The sequence below is a fragment of the Anabrus simplex genome, chromosome 1, assembly GCF_040414725.1.
Source record: "Anabrus simplex isolate iqAnaSimp1 chromosome 1, ASM4041472v1, whole genome shotgun sequence".
Lineage (NCBI taxonomy): Eukaryota > Metazoa > Arthropoda > Insecta > Orthoptera > Tettigoniidae > Anabrus > Anabrus simplex.
This window is the reverse complement of record NC_090265.1, coordinates 660,298,519-660,316,917: the sequence shown is the minus strand read 5'-3', so window position 1 is coordinate 660,316,917 and position 18,399 is coordinate 660,298,519. Positions and strand designations below refer to the sequence as shown.

The 18,399-nt window shown below is 39.4% G+C and overlaps 1 protein-coding gene across 3 annotated transcripts in view; it reads right to left on the bottom strand.

Annotated features, from left to right (window-relative positions):
* Sec24AB (Protein transport protein Sec24AB) overlaps positions 1–18,399 on the bottom strand; it is a 201,776-nt gene that overhangs the window by 50,379 nt on the left and 132,998 nt on the right. For all 3 annotated transcript variants that reach the window (XM_067135817.2, XM_067135818.2, XM_067135819.2), the window contains exons 15-16: positions 11,523–11,633; positions 1,914–2,089 (exon numbers count right to left, since the gene is read on the bottom strand). In XM_067135817.2, coding sequence (XP_066991918.2) covers positions 1,914–2,089; positions 11,523–11,633 — 287 coding nt within the window. The remainder of the gene's footprint in view (positions 1–1,913; positions 2,090–11,522; positions 11,634–18,399) is intronic.

Genomic DNA, 18,399 nt, shown 5'->3' with positions numbered 1-18,399 from the left:
AATACGCTAAACTACCACATACAAAACAATTCAATATGTCCCATACAGTATTAACATACAACTTTGACAGAGGGGGAAAGCATAGAGATGCAAGAAAAAACACGTGGCCTACAACTCCGACGAAACTACGCACAGAAACGAAGTTTACAGCGTGCGAACAGCACAATAACAAACTCTTTCTTTCGTCCCAATCAACTGAGTCGCCAGCGCGCAAGCCTCTCTTGCTTGCAGGACGATTGCCGCCCCGAATCCCCAGCTGTATTAAGTCCACACGCTGCTGTGGTGAGCGGGAAACACTCACGAAATAAAGCATCAAATAAATACGCTTAAAAATGAGGTTTCGTAAATTAAACAAGCACATCAGAATTTATATTTTATCCTAGGGGAAGAGTATTGGCCGTACTAGAGGTTATATTGATCAAAATAGGAAGACGTGAAAATAAATCGGAAAATTGGAAGAAGAGTTAAAAACCGGAAAGTTTCCGGGTAAATCGGAAGGGTTGGCAGGTATGCACTAAGCCAATTGCACTGAGAGTACATTTTAGTATACACTAGCTGATGTACCTATGCTTCGCTATGGAATTCTACATTGTATTCAGAATTCTAGGTTAGGTAGTGTACAGGTTGCGAGTAAGATTGTAATAAACTGCATAGCTCTTAACGTTACCCTGAAAACGCAATGGGGAAGTGACAAAACGTCTTTTGTTTGTGAAGACTGGGGAGTGAACCTCTGCCATTATTCCGTTCTGGTTAAGTATCAGCAGTATTAGAAAATGTATGAACTAGAGGAATGGTATGGTATGCTAGAGAAGCACGTTATCTAACTGCCCTGCTATTTCCCTCCAAGAGTCGGGCAGGCTGTTGTACTCGGTACGCAGAAGTAATCCTATCAGAGATCAGTGGCAATATTAGAGACAAAGAACATTACAAATTCACAACAATCAATGGTCAACGTAATGTTATTGTTGATCAATTTAATGAGCTTTTGATATTGTACGGTAAAACAGTATAAAACATAAATGATCGGAAATTGTGTTCTCTATAAATTATATTATGTATTACTTTTCGGTAGGACCGATAACACATATATTTAAGAATTAAATTTCATCCAGGGTGAATACAATTGTTTATAGCTTAGACTGTAGTTTCTTATACCCCGACTCTATACACCAATTTTCATTAAATTCTATTCACCTATTTACTCGTGGCTCGGCGTTGATATGGACTTAGCAACAAAAATACAAATTCATGAATATCTCTGTTATCATAACCAGCAGGATAAAAATGTATAAGACATAAATGAACGGAAATTTAATTCTATATAACTTTAGTTATGCAGTATTTATCGACAGGACCTCTAATAACAGCAATATTTGAGAATTAAATTTTAGGCCTTCCCCTAAACTACCATTTTGCTCAGTGTGAATAAAATAATTTATAGCCTAGATTGTAGTGGCTCATTCCCCAACTTCACATGCCGATTTTCATTATTCTCTTCAGCCGTTTTCTCGTGACACATGTACATACATACATACATACATACATACATACATACATACATACAGACAGACAGACAGACAGACAGGCAGACAGACAGACAGACAGACAGACAGACAGACAGAAATTATGGAAAAGGAAAAAATGCATTTCCTTCTTACTGTGGAAATGACCGATACAGATATACCATTCTCTTTGAATTCTGAGCAATGTACAGACAAAACTCTTATTTTATATATATAGATGGATGTGTTTTTTTTAATAACTCTTACTATCTAGACATTCTTGTAACATCAGTGGTGCATGCTACAGCTGAACAGCATAACACAGTTACATACCTATCATGAAAATAAAAATATGCATCCAGCAACTACTAAAAGCAAGAAATCTGGCTAATGAGTGGGGTATGAACTCACATATTTGAGCAATGCAAGAATGTACAGAGGCAAAAGACGTAAGTTGTGTGGTGCCAATAATCCAGTTGCAGCTCCACTTGACTGAACCAAACGGTAGGCAGACAGCACATCAATTGCCACATTAATAAAGGCCTCCCGAGCATCAGATAAGGATGTCTGAAGAGATCGATCCACAGCTGAAAAAGATTTAAGATTAACACTGGAATCAACTAAATAGGTTCATAATTATAGAATATTTACAAAAATCTTAGAACAAAACATTGAAAACTAACGAAATTACAGTTCTATGGTCCCATAACAACTTAGGAGCAGAAACTTGGACAATGACAAAGAAGGATGAGAGTCTAATACAGGCAGCCAAAATGAAGTTCTTGAGGAGTATGATACAGATGTGTAAAAGAGATAAAATAAGGAATGCAAAAGTCCAGGAAGAAATTGGAGTGGAAAAAATGAATGATAGAATAGAGAAGAGCCGATTAAGATGGTTTCGGCACATAAAGTGAATGAGTAACGAAAGAATGCCAAAAAAAGGTGATGGAAATGCAAATGGAAGGAAGGAGAGGCCGTGGACGACCACGATTGAGATGGAAGGACAAAATCCAATGCAGTATTATAGAAAGAAACCTGGACTGGGACACAGTGTTGGAGGAGGAGGAGTGGTGGAAAGACCGAAGAAATTAGACAGGAACCATATTCGCCCCTACCTGGCTACAGCTGGATAAAGTGAAATGATGATGATGATGATGATGATGATGATGATGATGATGATGATTCCTATATCAGAGCAAGAACTGTCCTCCAGAATGTGTGGGGTCCCCCCATCCCCCTGCCTTAATGCCCAGGTGCTTGGATATGATATACTGACCATGATGATGGATGGATTGCAATCTTCATCTATATGTACACACTTCTTTGGTCATGGAGTTTGCCTCAGAAACAAAGATCATTATGCGTGTATATGTGTTTTCATGTCTAGTGTGATGACTGTAAACTATGTTTTGTGTAGTGTGTGATTAAGATAATAATGAAGTTTGGGGGGGGGGCGTGCAAAACCCAGTGCAGGGACATAGCCTACTCCTGTCAAATAACGCAGAGGTCTGCTGAAGGCTTAACGCCCACATCTGATGGATGAATAATCAACAGCACATCATATTCCTCACTCCACTGCTGAGAGGTTTGGAATTCAATCCAGGTTCTTGGCATGCAAGTTAGTGATCACGAATAGTATACCATAACCACTAATTATAATGTAATTGGTTTTACCATCCCACTAACTAGTTTTACGGTTTTTGGAGTCGCCACCGAGGTAAGTGAATTTTGTTCCACAAGAGTTGTTTTACAGCCCAGTAAACCTACAGACACAATATTGCCGTATTTGAGCAGCTTCAAATACCAATGGACTGAGCCGAAATTGAACCTGCCAACTTGAACTCAGAAGGCCAGCACTCTACCATAAGCAGCCTCTCCTACCCTAACCAGCCAATTTTTTACCAATGGGACTCGAACCAGCTAACCATGGTGTCATACCATAAAGACTTTATGCCTTAATGATCATGGGCACCATGCAGGCTCCTCCAAAACATCATCAACCGTCTCCAGTTGCCCTGGGCTGTTCTCCAAAACATAAAGGAAGTTTATATATAAACACAGATAATACGAGGGTTGGGGCATAAGTCATGGCAATGTTTTTTTTTTTTTTCTGCCTCACATTTGCACAGTTCTACCATACAATGATCATATGTCCTGGAAAGCATGACACTCACAGTACATGGACACAACACACGGCAGTGCATTGGAAAAGTACCATGCACAGGGCGTAGGGCCTGCAGTAGTGAGTCAGGCTCCGTACATGGATGTGACAAGGTAAGAAGAGTGTGCATCCATCAAACTGATTGTTCACCAGGGTTGCAGTGCCAAAGAACGTCATAAAGTGCTTGTGGAAGCTGTGGACAATAACGACCCTCCATACTGAACAGTTGCAAGATGGGCAGCAGCCTTTCAACAAGAAGCAATGTACAATGATTCGGAAGACCTGTTAATGTCTGGACTGATCTGTCATGTGCTTAGAGGAAGATCTTTATCTGCATAAAATTACATCACGCTGGGTGCAAATCGGACACAGTATGTCATATGCTCTGATCACTTGGTCCGCTACCAGCACGACGGCAAGTAAATACTGGAGAGAATAGCGATTGGATGAATTTTGGGCCAGGGCGTATGAACCAGAGTTCAAATGCCAGTCGGCAGAATGACGACATGCAGGATCACCATGAAGAAAGAAGTTGCAGCAAAATCCTTCCCCGGTGAAGCTGATGATCACTGAAACTTATGTCAGAGGCATGATTGCGTGTCACTTCATTCCACATGGCACAATCGTGACAGCAATGTACTATAAAACATTCCTGCAGAGACAGTTTACATCATGCCATCAGGAATGAATGCCCAGACCTTCTCAACAATGTCATCCTTCTCCATGACACCGCCAGACTCCATGCAGCAGAGGCTGTATGGAAGCAACTTCAGCAATGGGGGTGGGAAGTACTAGAACACCCATCATACTCACTGGACTTATCTCTGTCTGATTTTGACCTCATCCCAAAAATTAAAAAACCACTGCATGGGACATGAGACGGCATTTCAAACACTGTGGAACATGAAATTGAAAAATTCACACATGGCGAGGAGACCAACACAGGTACGGAAGCGGCCGTGGCCTTAATTAAGGTACAGCCCCAGCATTTGCCTGGTGTGAAAATGGGAAACCACAGAAAACCATCTTCAGGACTGACAACAGTGGGGTTCGAACCCACTATCTCCCGAATACTGGATACTGGCCACACTTAAGCGACTGCAGCTATCAAACTCAGCGAGGAGACTTCCGACATTTCCCGCATCAATATAATGGTCCGTTATTGGACATTATAAATTTTCCAGCTAACTCATTCTTGGTTGCCTGCGTTTCGCCCTCGTGTGCTAAGTTAGGCTCATCAGTTGGGACTTAGCACACCACCCAAGACGCAAGGCTAGTGCATACCGTGGAGGCCACTGCATAGGCTACTTGAAGCCACCAGCAGTGCCAATGCACTATGAGAGCTATGTCTCATTTCCAAAAAATTGATGCCTGCCTGGCCATCAGATAATACAGATGTTGATTCCCATAGGGAATTTAAAATATTTGTCCCGAATGAGTAAATTTATAATACCAATATAATGGTCCGTTATTGGACATTATAAATTTTTGCTTCCCACTTCCATGTATATATTTCCAATCACCTGGTAGATCCCACATTCATGCAGGGAAAAAAAATAGTTGCCATGACTTGTGTCCCAAGCCTCGTATCTAACTCACACTATCTAAACATTCCTGCAAAATCAGAGGTACTGCAGTTTGGCAGCACAACACGGTAGAGCACTAGCCGCCTAACTCCAACGAAGCAGGTACAATCCTGACCCAGTTCAGTGGTATTTGATAGGGCTTAAATATGCCAACCTTGTGTCAGTTGATTTATTATCATGTAAAAGAACTGCTAAGGGACAAAATTCTGGCACCTCAGAATCACTGAAAACCATAAAACCATAGAAGTACTTAGTGAGACGTAAGTTTGCTTTAAGTATAAGGGAGATTCAAACCTATTTGTCACCCCAATTAGACATCAGGAGATAAATTTAAATGTTTGTGTGTGTTGTTTGTTGTGTCTCACCGTCATATAGTTCATTGCTCATTTTCCGTAAATTTCATTTTTACACATGGAGGTGGGGTCGTAACTGAAAAACTATTGAAGATATTTGCATAATATACATACATTATCAGTATAGACTGTTATACCTTTCAGCGTTCAGTCTGCAAGCTTCTGTGAATTTACTAAACGTCGCCACAATCCTCGATTTGCAACTAGTGCTGTGGCCTCATTTAGTTCTATACCCCTTATCTTTAAATCGTTAGAAACTGAGTCTAACCATCGTCGTCTTGGTCTACCTCTACTTCTCTTACCCTCTATAACAGAGTCCATTATTCTCCTAGGTAACCTATCCTCCTCCATTCGCCTCACATGACCCCACCACCGAAGCCGGTTTATGCGTACAGCTTCATCCATCGAGTTCATTCCTAAATTAGCCTTTATCTCCTCATTCCAAGTACCCTCCTGCCATTGTTCCCACCTGTTTGTACCAGCAATCATTCTTGCTACTTTCATGTCTGTTACTTCTAACTTATGAATAAGATAACCTGAGTCCACCCAGCTTTCGCTCCCGTAAAGCAACGTTGGTCTGAAAACAGACACCTTGATTCAATCTCACTATATTACCATTCTGGGAGAACACATAACCTAAATACTTGAAATTATCAACCTGCTCTAGCTTTGCATTACCAATCTGACATTCAATTCTATTGAATTTCTTACCTACTGACATCAATTTAGTCTTTGAGAGGATAATTTTCATACCATACTCATTGTACCTATTTTCAAGTTCCAAAATATTAGACTGCAGGCTTTCTCGCACAATCTGCCATTAAGACCAAGTCGTCAGCATAGGCCAGACTGCTTCCTACATTTCCACCTAACTGAATCCCTCCCTGCCATTTTATATTTTTCAGCAGATGATCCATGTAAACTACGAACAGCAAAGGTGAAAGATTACAGCCTTGTCTAACCCCTGTAAGTAGCCTGAACTACGAACTCATTCTACCATCAATTCTCACTGAAGCCCAATTGTCAACATAAATGCCTTCGATTGATTTTAATAATCTATCTTTAATTCCATTGTCCCCCAGTATAGCGAACATCTTTTCCCTCGGTACCCTGTCATATCCTTTCTCTAGATCTACGAAACATAAACACAACTGTCTATTCCTCTCGTAGCATTTTTCAATTACCTGGCGCATACTGAAAATCTGATCCTGACAGCCCCTCTGTGGTCTGAAACCACACTGCTTTTCATCCAACTTCCTCTCAACGACTGAGCGCACCCTCCCTTCCAAGATGCCAGTGAATACTTTGCCTGGTATACTAATCAATGAGATACCTCGACAGTTGTTGCAATCCTTCCTGTTCCCTTGCCTTTAGATAGGTGCAATTACTGCTTTTGTTCAATCTGAAGGTACCTTACCAACACTCCACGCTAATTTTACTACTCTATGAAGCCATTCCATCCCTGCCTTCCCACTATACTTCACCAATTCAGGTCTAATTTCATCTATTTCTGCTGCTTTATGACAATGGAGTTTATTTACCATCCTTTCCACTTCCTCAAGCTTAATTTCACCAACATCATTTTCCTCCTCCCCATGAGCTTGGCTGTTCGCAACACCACCAGGATGATTTCCTTTTACAGTGAGAAGATGTTTAGTGATTCCCTGAGATCTATTATGACTTCACCTGTATTACTCAAAACACTGTTCATTTCCTTTTTCCCTCCCTTCCTAAGATTCTTTATTACTGTCCAGAAAGGTTTTCCTGCTGCTTGACCTAGTCTTTCCAGGTTATTACCAAAATCTTCCTACGACTTCTTTTTGGATTCAACAACTATTTGTTTTGCTCTGTTTATTTCATCTACGTACAAATCCCTGTCTGGCTCGGCCCTTGTTTGGATCCATTTGTGATAAGCCTTCTTTTTACGTTTACAAGCTGCTCTCAATTCATCATTCCACCAAGATGTTTGCCTTTTCCCATCTTTACACACAGTTGTTCCTAGGCATTCCCTTGCTGTTTCTAATACAGCATATCTGTATGCCACCCATTCACTTTCTATATCCTGAACCTGCTTATTGTCTACTGTTCGAAACTTCTCACTAATCATATCCATGTACTTCTGTCTAATTTCCTCGTCCTGGAGATTTTCTACCCTTATTCGTTTGCAGACAGATTTCACTTTCTCTACCCTAGGCCTAGAGATACTTAGTTCACTACAGATCAGATAGTGGTCTGTTGATGATGTTGTTTGAGTCATCAGTCCATAGACTGGTTTGATGCAGCTCTCCATGCCACCCTATCATGTGCTAACCTTTTTATTTCTACGTAACTATTGCATCCTACATCTGCTCTAATCTGCTTGTCATATTCATACCTTGGTCTACCCCTACCGTTCTTACCACCTACACTTCCTTCAAAAACCAACTGAACAAGTCCTGGGTGTCTTAAGATGTGTCCTATCATTCTATCTCTTCTTCTCGTCAAATTCAGCCAAATCGATCCCCTCTCACCAATTCGAATAAGTATCTCTTCATTCGTGATTCGATCTATCCATCTCACCTTCAGCATTCTTCTGTAACACCACATTTCAAAAGCTTCTATTCTCTTTCTTTCTGAGCTAGTTATCGTCCATGTTTCACTTCCATACAATGCCACGCTCCACACGAAAGTCTTCAAAAACATCTTTCTAATTCCAATATCAATATTTGAAGTGAGCAAATTTCTTTTCTTAAGAAAGCTCTTCCTTGCTTGTGCTAGTCTGCATTTTATGTCCTCCTTATTTCTGCCATCGTTAGTTATTTTACTACCCAAGTAACAATATTCATCTACTTACTTTAAGACTTCATTTCCTAATCTAATATTTCTTACATCACCTGCCTTCGTTCGACTGCACTCCATTACTTTTGTTTTGGACTTATTTATTTTCATCTTGTACTCCTTACCCAAGACTTCATCCATACCATTCAGCAACTTCTCGAGATCTTCTGCAGTCTCAGATAAAATAACAATATCATCGGCAAATCTCAAGGTTTTGATTTCCTCTCCTTGGACTGTGATGCCCTTTCCAAATTTCTCTTTGATTTCCTTTACTGCCTGTTCTATGTAAACATTGAAAAGGAGAGGGGACAAAATGCAGCCTTGCCTCACTCCTTTCTGGATTGCTGCTTCTTTTTCAAAGCCCTCGATTCTTATCACTGCAGACTGATTTTTATACAGATTGTAGATAATTCTTCGTTCTCGGTATCTGATCCCTATCATCTTCAGAATCGTAAATAGCTTGGTCCAATCAACATTATCGAATGCCTTTTCTAGATCTACGAATGCCATGTACGTGGGCTTGTCCTTCTTGATTCGATCCTCTAAGATCAAACATAAAGTCAGGATTGCTTCACGTGTTCCTACATTTCTTCTGAAGCCAAATTGATCTTCTCCCAACTCAGCTTCAACTTGTTTTTCCATTCTTCTGTAAATAATACGTGTTAAAATTTTGCAGGCATGAGATACTAAACTAATGGTGCGGTAGTTTTCACACCTGTCAGCACCGGCTTTGTTTTTTTTTTGCTAGTTGCTTTACGTCGCACCGACTCAGATATGTCTTATGGCGACGATGGGACAGGGAAGGGCTAGGAATTGGAAAGAAGCGGCCGCGGCCTTAATTAAGGTACAGCCCCAGCATTTGCCTGGTGTGAAAATGGGAAACCACGGAAAACCATTTTCAGGGCTGCCGACAGTGGGGTTCGAACCTACTCTCTCCCGAATACTGGATACTGGCCGCACTTAAGCGACTGCCGCTATCGAGCTCGGCTTTCTTGGGAATAGGTATAACAACATTCTTCCGAAAATCGGATGGGACTTCTCCTGTCTCATACATCTTACATACTAAATGGAATAATCTTGGCATGGTGGTTTCTCCTAAGGCTGTAAGTAAGTAATTCAGAGGGAATGTCATCAATTCCAGGAGCCTTGTTCCTATTTAGGTCTCTCACAGCTCTGCCAAACTCTGACCGCAAAATTGTGTCTCCCATTTCATCGTATCAACAGCCACTTCTTTTTCCAGAACCAAATTATCTACATCTTTACCTTGATACAACTGTTGAATATGCTCCTGCCATCTTTCTGCTTTGTCTTCTTTCCCTAGAAGTGGCTTTCCATCTGAGTTCTTAATATTCATACACCTAGATTTCCTTTCTCCAAAGGTTTCCTTGATTTTCCTGTATGCAGCATCTACCTTTCCCAGGTCCATACAGCCTTCGACATCCTTGCACTTCTCCTTCAGCCATTCTTCCTTAGCTACCTTGCACTTTCTATCCACTTGATTCTTTAATCGCCTGTATTCTTTTCTGCCCTCTTCATTTCTAGCATTCTTGTATTTTTGTCGTTCATCAATCAGGTCTAGTATCTCCTGAGTTATCCACTGATTGTTAGTTGATCTTTTTTTCCTTCCTAACATTTCTTCAGCAGCTCTACTGACTTCATTTTTCATGACTCTCCACTCTTCCTCTATAGTGTTTCCTTCAGCCTTTTCATTTAGTCCTTGTGCAACATGTTCCTTGAAACAATCCCTCACACTCTTTTCTTTCAACTTGTCTAGATCCCATCTTTTTGCATTCTTTCCTTCGAAAAATCCCCGGAAAACTCTCACATTCCTAACAGATTTCCTGAATTTGAAGTCGGTTATGATATAGTCTATTATGGATCTGGTACCCCTAGCCTCCCATGTGTAGCGGTGAATAGTCTTATGCTTGAAGAATGTATTCGTAACAGCTAAACCCATACTAGCACAGAAGTCCAGCAAACACTTCCCATTCCCATTAGCTTCCATATCTTCCCCACATTTATAAATCACCCTTTCGTATCCTTCAGTTCTATTCCCAACTCTTGCATTGAAATCGCCCATTAGCACTATTCTATCCTTGCTGCCGACCCTGACCACAATGTCACTCAATGCTTCACAAAACTTGTCAACTTCATCCTCATCTGCACCCTCATATGGTGAATAATAGTGTATTTTATTTATATTAACAACATGCTCTAGGGCCTGTTCTTTAACACTAATAAATTAATATTTAAACGATAATAACAGCACAAAAATTAGAAAAATTGATATGAAAATTAATAAGATTAATATTATTGGAAAGGAACTAAATGAAAGAGATCCTAGAATATGTTGTTGGAAAAGTCTTTAAATCTTTTCAGCGAAAGAATCTTATAAGTAATGAATTGGGGGTATTTACACCATTTAGCTGCAAAAAACTCACATCAATCACCACTGATCTGCATTTAGGGCTGTCGTCCAAGTGACAGATACCCTATCAATTGTTTACCTAGTCTTTCCATAAATAATTTCATAGAAGTTGGGAATTTATTGAATATTTCACTTATAGTAAATTATTCCAATTTCTAATTCATCTAAACGAATATTTGTTCCAATTTGTCCTCTTGAATTCCAAACTTATCTTTGATCTTTGCTATTTTTAAACAACTCTTTTGTCGGACATACCCAGAACAAATCGTGATACATTCCTCTGGATCTTTCCCAATTCTCGAATCAAGTAATCCTGGTGAAGGTCCCATACACTGGAACCAAACTCTAATTGGGATCTTACTACAGACTTACACACCCTCTCCTTTAAATACTTATTACAACCCCTGAACACCCTCAATAACCACATGAACAGATCTGTAACCTTTATTCACAACCTTGTTAATGTGTTTAGCCCAAATAAGATCTTATATTAAAACCTGGGTACTTGTAATGATCCGCATGAGGTACTTTTACCCCACCAACACAGTAATTTGAAATTTTTTTATAGGTAATTAGAAGGCATTATAAAAAACTGAACATTATTTCATAAATGGCAATGCATGAATTGAACATACACACATGTAGATGTGTACAATATATGCATTATGTACAAACCCATTTTTGCAAGAAGTCCTATAATGCACTGTTGATCAGCAGAGTGCAGGATGTCAGGCAAAGTTGTTGCCACAGGTAAGCAAAGAGTATGGACTCGTATCCGGCGCTCTCCTGCAAAAATGGTTTCCAGATTTCAACCAAAACAATTAAGTACATAGGATAGGATAGGATAGGATCTACAAATCTTATGAAAAATCAGTACCACTGGGACATTACTTTCCATTTTGAAAATCTCATCTATATTAACCTGAATTCAAACAATGAGCACCTTTTACCTATCTCACCTACTTTCCAAATTTCATCACTGTAAACACTCAGATTACTGTACTTGTGAAACGAAAGGAGAAAAAAGGTGTGGGAGATCAAGTATTCTGAATTACAAAAGAGCTCAGAAAATAAAATGAGCAGAATTCACACATCAAAAGTAGAACCAAAAACAAGTGATTTTACACAACCCAGTAAAACTATACACCAATTCCTTCAAAAGTTATCAAAATAAATAAAAAAGAATAAATGCACATGTATAGTACTATTAAAAAAGTTGCAAGCTCATATTCCTTGTTGGACACGTGGTAATGGAAGACTAGAGGTAGATTACTACCTGATGGCACAAACCTATGGGGAGCCATGAGGTTGGAGGATAGAGGGAGGGTAAAGAATGCAGTGGAGGAGGTAACTATTGCTGTGCTGCTCACTTGAGATCTTAACCCACAATATAGTTGCTATTACGAGGAACCAACGTGAGCACTTGTGTAGCAACTAGTGAAGTGAACGTTCCTCCCCTCTTACTCATACTGCCGCACATGGACTGCCTGCATAAGAAACTCATTTTGTGCACATCTCCGGTTTTATGCCATCAGATAGTAATCTACCTCGAGCAACATTTGATACTTACTGTACAGATATATCAATAAACACTTACACCAGGTTAAAATTTTCAAAAGATACATGATGAAAAGGAAAATGAATTAACTAAGTTCAGATAATAGAGAGATAAGAACTGTTAGGTGCTAGAATAATACTGAATGTAAATGTTAATTCTTCTATAACACAATAGAAGAAAGTAACAGTAACTATAGACAAAAAACACCAAATCATATTTCAAACAATTTAAATTTTTGCCACACAATGGTTATATGTATCTCATGTTATTAATGGAGATTCTGTACTTCTGCACTTATTTCCATATCTCAAGAACTAAACTAAGAAAACCAATATGAGACATTCTCCAGGAAACCATACCTCATCACGAGACAAGATTTTAGAGGACAGGCATAAAATGTGACACAAACTTTTTGGTTTCAGTCCCATGTATAAGCCTGATCCTTAAACTACACTACCTGATCAAAAGTATCCAGACACCTATCTGAAACTGCACTTAGACTTTACCCGTGTCATGTTCTCTATCAATGGACATAAATATGGGGGTGGGTCCACCCTCTGCCATTACAACTGCTTTAACTCTGCTGGGGACACTTTCAATGAGGTGCCTGAAGTCTGTGGAGGAATGGCAGCCCATTCTTCCTCTAGAGACAAAACCAGAGAAGGTAGTGATGTTGGATGCTGGGGTCTGGAATGAAGTCAACATTATAACTCATCCCAAAGATGCTCCACTGGGTTCAGGTTGGGACTATGGGCAGGCCAGTTCATTTCAGGAATGGTATTGTCCACAAACCATTGCCTCACAGATGCAGCTTTATGAAAGGATTCATTGTCGTGCTGATATAATCATAGTCTCCAAACTTGTCCTCTACTATACACAACACACAATCATTTAAAATGTGTTCATATCCTTCCACAGTTTTCTAAAGCACAATAAGAGAACCAGACTCTAACCACAAAAAACACCCCCATAGCATAACACCACTTCCTCCGCACTTCACTCTTGGCACTACACATGATTGCAGGTAACATTCTCCAGGCATTCGCCAAACCCAAACACTCCCAACAGACTGTAACACGGTATATCGTGATTCATCACACCAAACTACTCATTTCCAGTCATCCACTGTCCAGTGGTGTCACTCTTAAGACCACTTCGAACGTTGCATAGCAATGACTACATAAATGTTTGGCTTATGAGCAGCAGTTTGACTATTGTATCCCATTCTTTTACTCCCAACGTACAGTCATTTTGCTGGCTGAACTGCTGGTAGTACTTTGGAACTCCACGAGTGATTCCTTCCACTGATTTACTGAGATTTATTAACCATCCTCCACAATGATAGATGGTTCTTATCAGTCATTAAATGAAGTTTGCCTGCGGTTGTTCCTTCACGTTTCCACTTCACAATCACATCACCAACAGTCAGCTTGGGCAGCTTTAAAAAGGATTGAAATGTCCCTGACGGATTTGTTACTCAGGTGACATCCAATGACTGGTCCACATTTGAAGTCATGGCGCTCTCCTGACCAACCCATTCTGCTGTTACTGTTTCTCTACTGATAAAACAATACTCCTTTTATACTGATGTGTCCACCTCTCATGGCATCTAAGGTTCAATTCCACATTACATAGAGGTGTCTGGATACTTTTGATCAGGTAGTACATGTGATGGTAGCATCATCAAAGCTGTCAGTGCACCTGAAAGTCTCTAAAACGTCCATCGATACAGGTTACACATGCTAACAAAACCATACTGTACCAGGAAAGCATAGGCCCTGGCACATACGAGTTATAAATCTTTATTCATGAGCGAACGGCTAAGTCCCGATACACAAACAGCTGTGTGAGAGAATGTTCTCGTTCTTACTGCGCTGTGTGCGGGAGACCACATGAGTGAAGCAAGGTCAAGTGACGTCAGCACTGCCTGTAGCCTCCCTCCCCTTTGAATTCTCTCGAAACTATTTTTTGAACTGTTTAACACCTGGATCAACTAACATGACACCAACACTAAATTGTAGCTAATATTCTGAAAGTAAATCCCTGCAAATTTGAGATCAATCCGTCCAGTGGTTTCCAAGACATAACAAGTTAAAGTTTGGAAGGTATTATCACCCCTTCATCGCCCGATTCCGAGCGCTGCTCGCAGCCAGGTATAAATAGGCCAATGAACTGAGCGTATAGCCAGTGTGTGTTCTGCAATTATGACAGAAGGACAGTATGCTCCGTCGCAAGTAAAGTTTCTGCCACGTCGCGACGAAGGAAATCTAAGATTTTCTCCGACTAAATTGTCGTTATATGATATTTAGGAGTGTGTTAACTGAGTGAAGTATAATAGAAATTGTGAATTGAAGTGTCAAGTATTTCATTCATCAGTAAACGATATTGTGGACTTTGTCATTTTCACGTAATTCTGAACTTTATCATTGACTGTGATAGTATTCTAAGACATTGCATGTGATAAACTAAACTCCTAATTTGTGACCATTTTAATAATTCTGAGACACATTTCTCCCACAATTGTGAACTGTGTGGAATACTTTTCCACTAAACATTCTACAAATAGCTAGGCTAAAAGTGACTACTTTTTTGTGCATTTACTCGAAATTTCGATCACTACTACGAGAAACTAACAGAATATTAAGAACTTTTTATGACAATATTAAGTCGTACGGACTTGTGTTGTGCAAATTCAGTCATAAAATCTTCTTAATCTATTGGTGTCTGGAACATTCTGCAGCGTGCAGCCAAGGCTCAAACTCAGCACTGGCCACACGACAAGTCCGTTCAGTGAAGATACGACGTTAATATCCCTCGCCGACGTCCCTCGATGGGTACCATGATCGAAGAAACCACGTTAATCCCACATTGGAAAGGTGAATTATTTTAAATAGTAAGCTGAAATTCACATGAAGCACTTTACTGTTGTTGGAGCACTATGATTACCTGAGTGCTCCAGAGACTGTTGCAGAGACTGTTGTTAATGACATTTTTTCCAGTGTTTTATGGACTGTGATGATTATTCTACGGTTGAACCTCAGATATAATCAGTGACTTATGAACTGTGACACTGTTAAATAATAATTCCCAAAACTGTGTGTGTAAAAACTGTGTTTTCCGTGTTGAAAACAATTGTAAGTCTTCACTCCATTAACCTGACTTACAAATCATACTGTAGTATAGACTGTGATATTCTAAGTCACATATTCAACACCACAAAACCAATGTAAGAATACGAACTGTGCAGTGAAACTTGTGTCGGTGTACAATATCAATCTTGGTGATAATTGAAAGCTCTATAATGCCAATTGAATTTTCTGTGTTCCGACAGTATCTCTAAAAGAACAACGGAAATCTTGGCAAAGTGTTGAGAGATTCTGCTGCATCGAACATCATTTCCAACGTGGGATTAACGTGGTTTCTTCGATCACGGTACCCATCAAGGGACGTCGACGAGGGATATTAATGTAGTATCTTCACTGAACGGACTTGTCGCGCGGCCAGTGCTGAGTTCAAGTGAGTAATCCCAATGACTGACTTTTAACAAAGCACTCAGGTAATCATAGTGCTCCAACAACAGTCAAGTGCTTCGTGTGAATTTCAGCTTACTATTTAAAATAATTCAGGGAAGTTTCATATTTTCTTTTCAAACTGTAAATTCCTTTTCAAAATCATTTATAATTTGAAGTAACTTCACATAGATGAACTCAAGGATTTGCAAGTGCACTATTTTTATTTTTCAACTTAGATGAACTGTAGAAGTATACAGCAAGTGATCAAACATTTTTATTTGAACCATCAACTTATTCATGAAAGTGTGTGTTAATATTATTTTCAAAAATATTAGGAAAACTGTAGGTTTGCATCACAAGTGATGGACTTAATGAATTTCAAATGTGCAAAGTGTTATTTTGGTATTTAAATCCATTGCAAAGATATTAGATGAACTGTTAGGATGTTTATAATCTCTAAAAGAGTGATATTTATTTTGGACATTTTTAATTAAGTGGATGTCTCTGAATACAACAGCATCAATATTTTGCATTTCTGGAAATATTAACTGATAATTTGAGTTTGAAGTTTCAACTGCAGGGTGATTTTCATGAAAATTTTCAATAAATATTATCAAAAGATTCTACCATCTATTATTCGCCCTGCGATACTATCCATCTTTGTACCTGCTCCAATAAGAAACCGAATACTACCCGAGATCCTTCCCATGCTCTGGCCCCATAATTATTTCCTGGTACAATACCTTATGTCACAAGGGGAATTTTCCTTAAGGTGCATATATATACTCTTTTTAAAGTCACTCAGACCGGGCAGTTGGCCATGCAGTTAGGGGCGCGCAACTGTGAGCTTGCATCCGGGAGATAGTGGGTTCAAACCACACTGTCGGCAGCCCTGAAGATGGTTTTCTGCGGTTTTCTATTTTCACACCAGGCAAATGCTGGGGCTGTACCTTAACAAAGGCCACGGCTGCTTCCTTCCCACTCCTAGGCCTTTCCTATCCCATTGTTGCCATAAGACCTATCTGTGTCGGTGCGACGTAAAGCAAGTTGTAAAAAAATGAATAATAATAAAGTCACTCAGAGAAACAGAATCGATATAATCCTAAAAGAAGAGAAGAAAAGCAAGGACATGCATTAATAAAAATACCAAAAAGATGGACAATGGTGTATAGTGCCAAATGAAGTGGTGTACAAGGAACTGGAACCTAGCACAGATACTGTACAGAAGTTTTTTTTTTTTTTTGGGTCACATTCTGAGGACACCAGAAACCAGATTACTAAGAAAAATAATAGAGAAACTCTGGAATCTAAAGCAACAAGTAAGACAGATTAAGGAAATTAGAGAGGATATGGAAGAAGTAGAAATAACGCTGGATGATTTGCAAAACAAAAGAAAAAATTTAAAGAAACTGAAAAGCATAAAAATAAGATTTAAACCAAAAACAGACAAATGACGTTCAATGAAAAGGGTATTTACAGATGAAGAACAACAGAAAAGATCAGAATGAATGAAAAGCTACTGGGCAATTTAGAAAGAAAACCTAAACAAAGATGACCAGAAAATGAATAATAATATAAAAATAATATACAATGTACTTTGTGAATAAGTGAGATATTGTTTGAGATGTTTCAATTTTGTTTTAATATGTTATACACACATACATTACTCACAGTTGGTACCAATCAGACTTCAAAATGACCACTGTTAGCACACACACAGGCATGAAATCTCTTTAGCCAGCCATCTATCGCAGAACAGATGGTATCAACTGGGAAATCTGACACAACTGTCGCCAAGGTATGCTATAAACTAGGGCTGTTGATATAATACCAATATTTCAGGTTCCCTATGGGAATCAACATCTATATCATCTGATGGCCAGGCAGACATCAATCTGAAAATGAGAAAAGTCTCTCATGGTGCATTGGCACTGTTCACCTGCATATACCCCAGCGTCAGTGGGTAGGGTCTGACACATCCCACTCTGATGAGTCTGGTGTCAGACCTAAGACGAAACGCTGGTTAATAGAGCAAACACCGGAAAAGCCTTACATCTGATATGTTTTTGACATTTTTTACTGCCGGTGGCTCCGAGTAGCGCAATGGCCTCCACAGTATGCACTAGCCATGCATCGTGATAGGTGTTATTTACCAACTGATGAGCCCAATTTAGCATACTGGGATAAACGCTGGCAACCAGGAATGAGTTAGCTGGAAAATTAATAATGTCCAATAACGAACCAGCTATATTAGTATTATAAATGTACTCATTCGGGACAAATATTTCAAGTTCCCTATGGGAATAAGCATCTACATCATCTTTTGATCAAAGTGCCGGATTCGAAACTTCAAAGAATGAAACATGCAGATGTTTCGAAGCTGCTTTGAACACATTCCCACTTCGAAGATATGAAGTTTCGAAGGTTGGTATTGCAGTCTCCGGCCAAATTAATAGACTCGGTACTACCTTTTCACGATTCT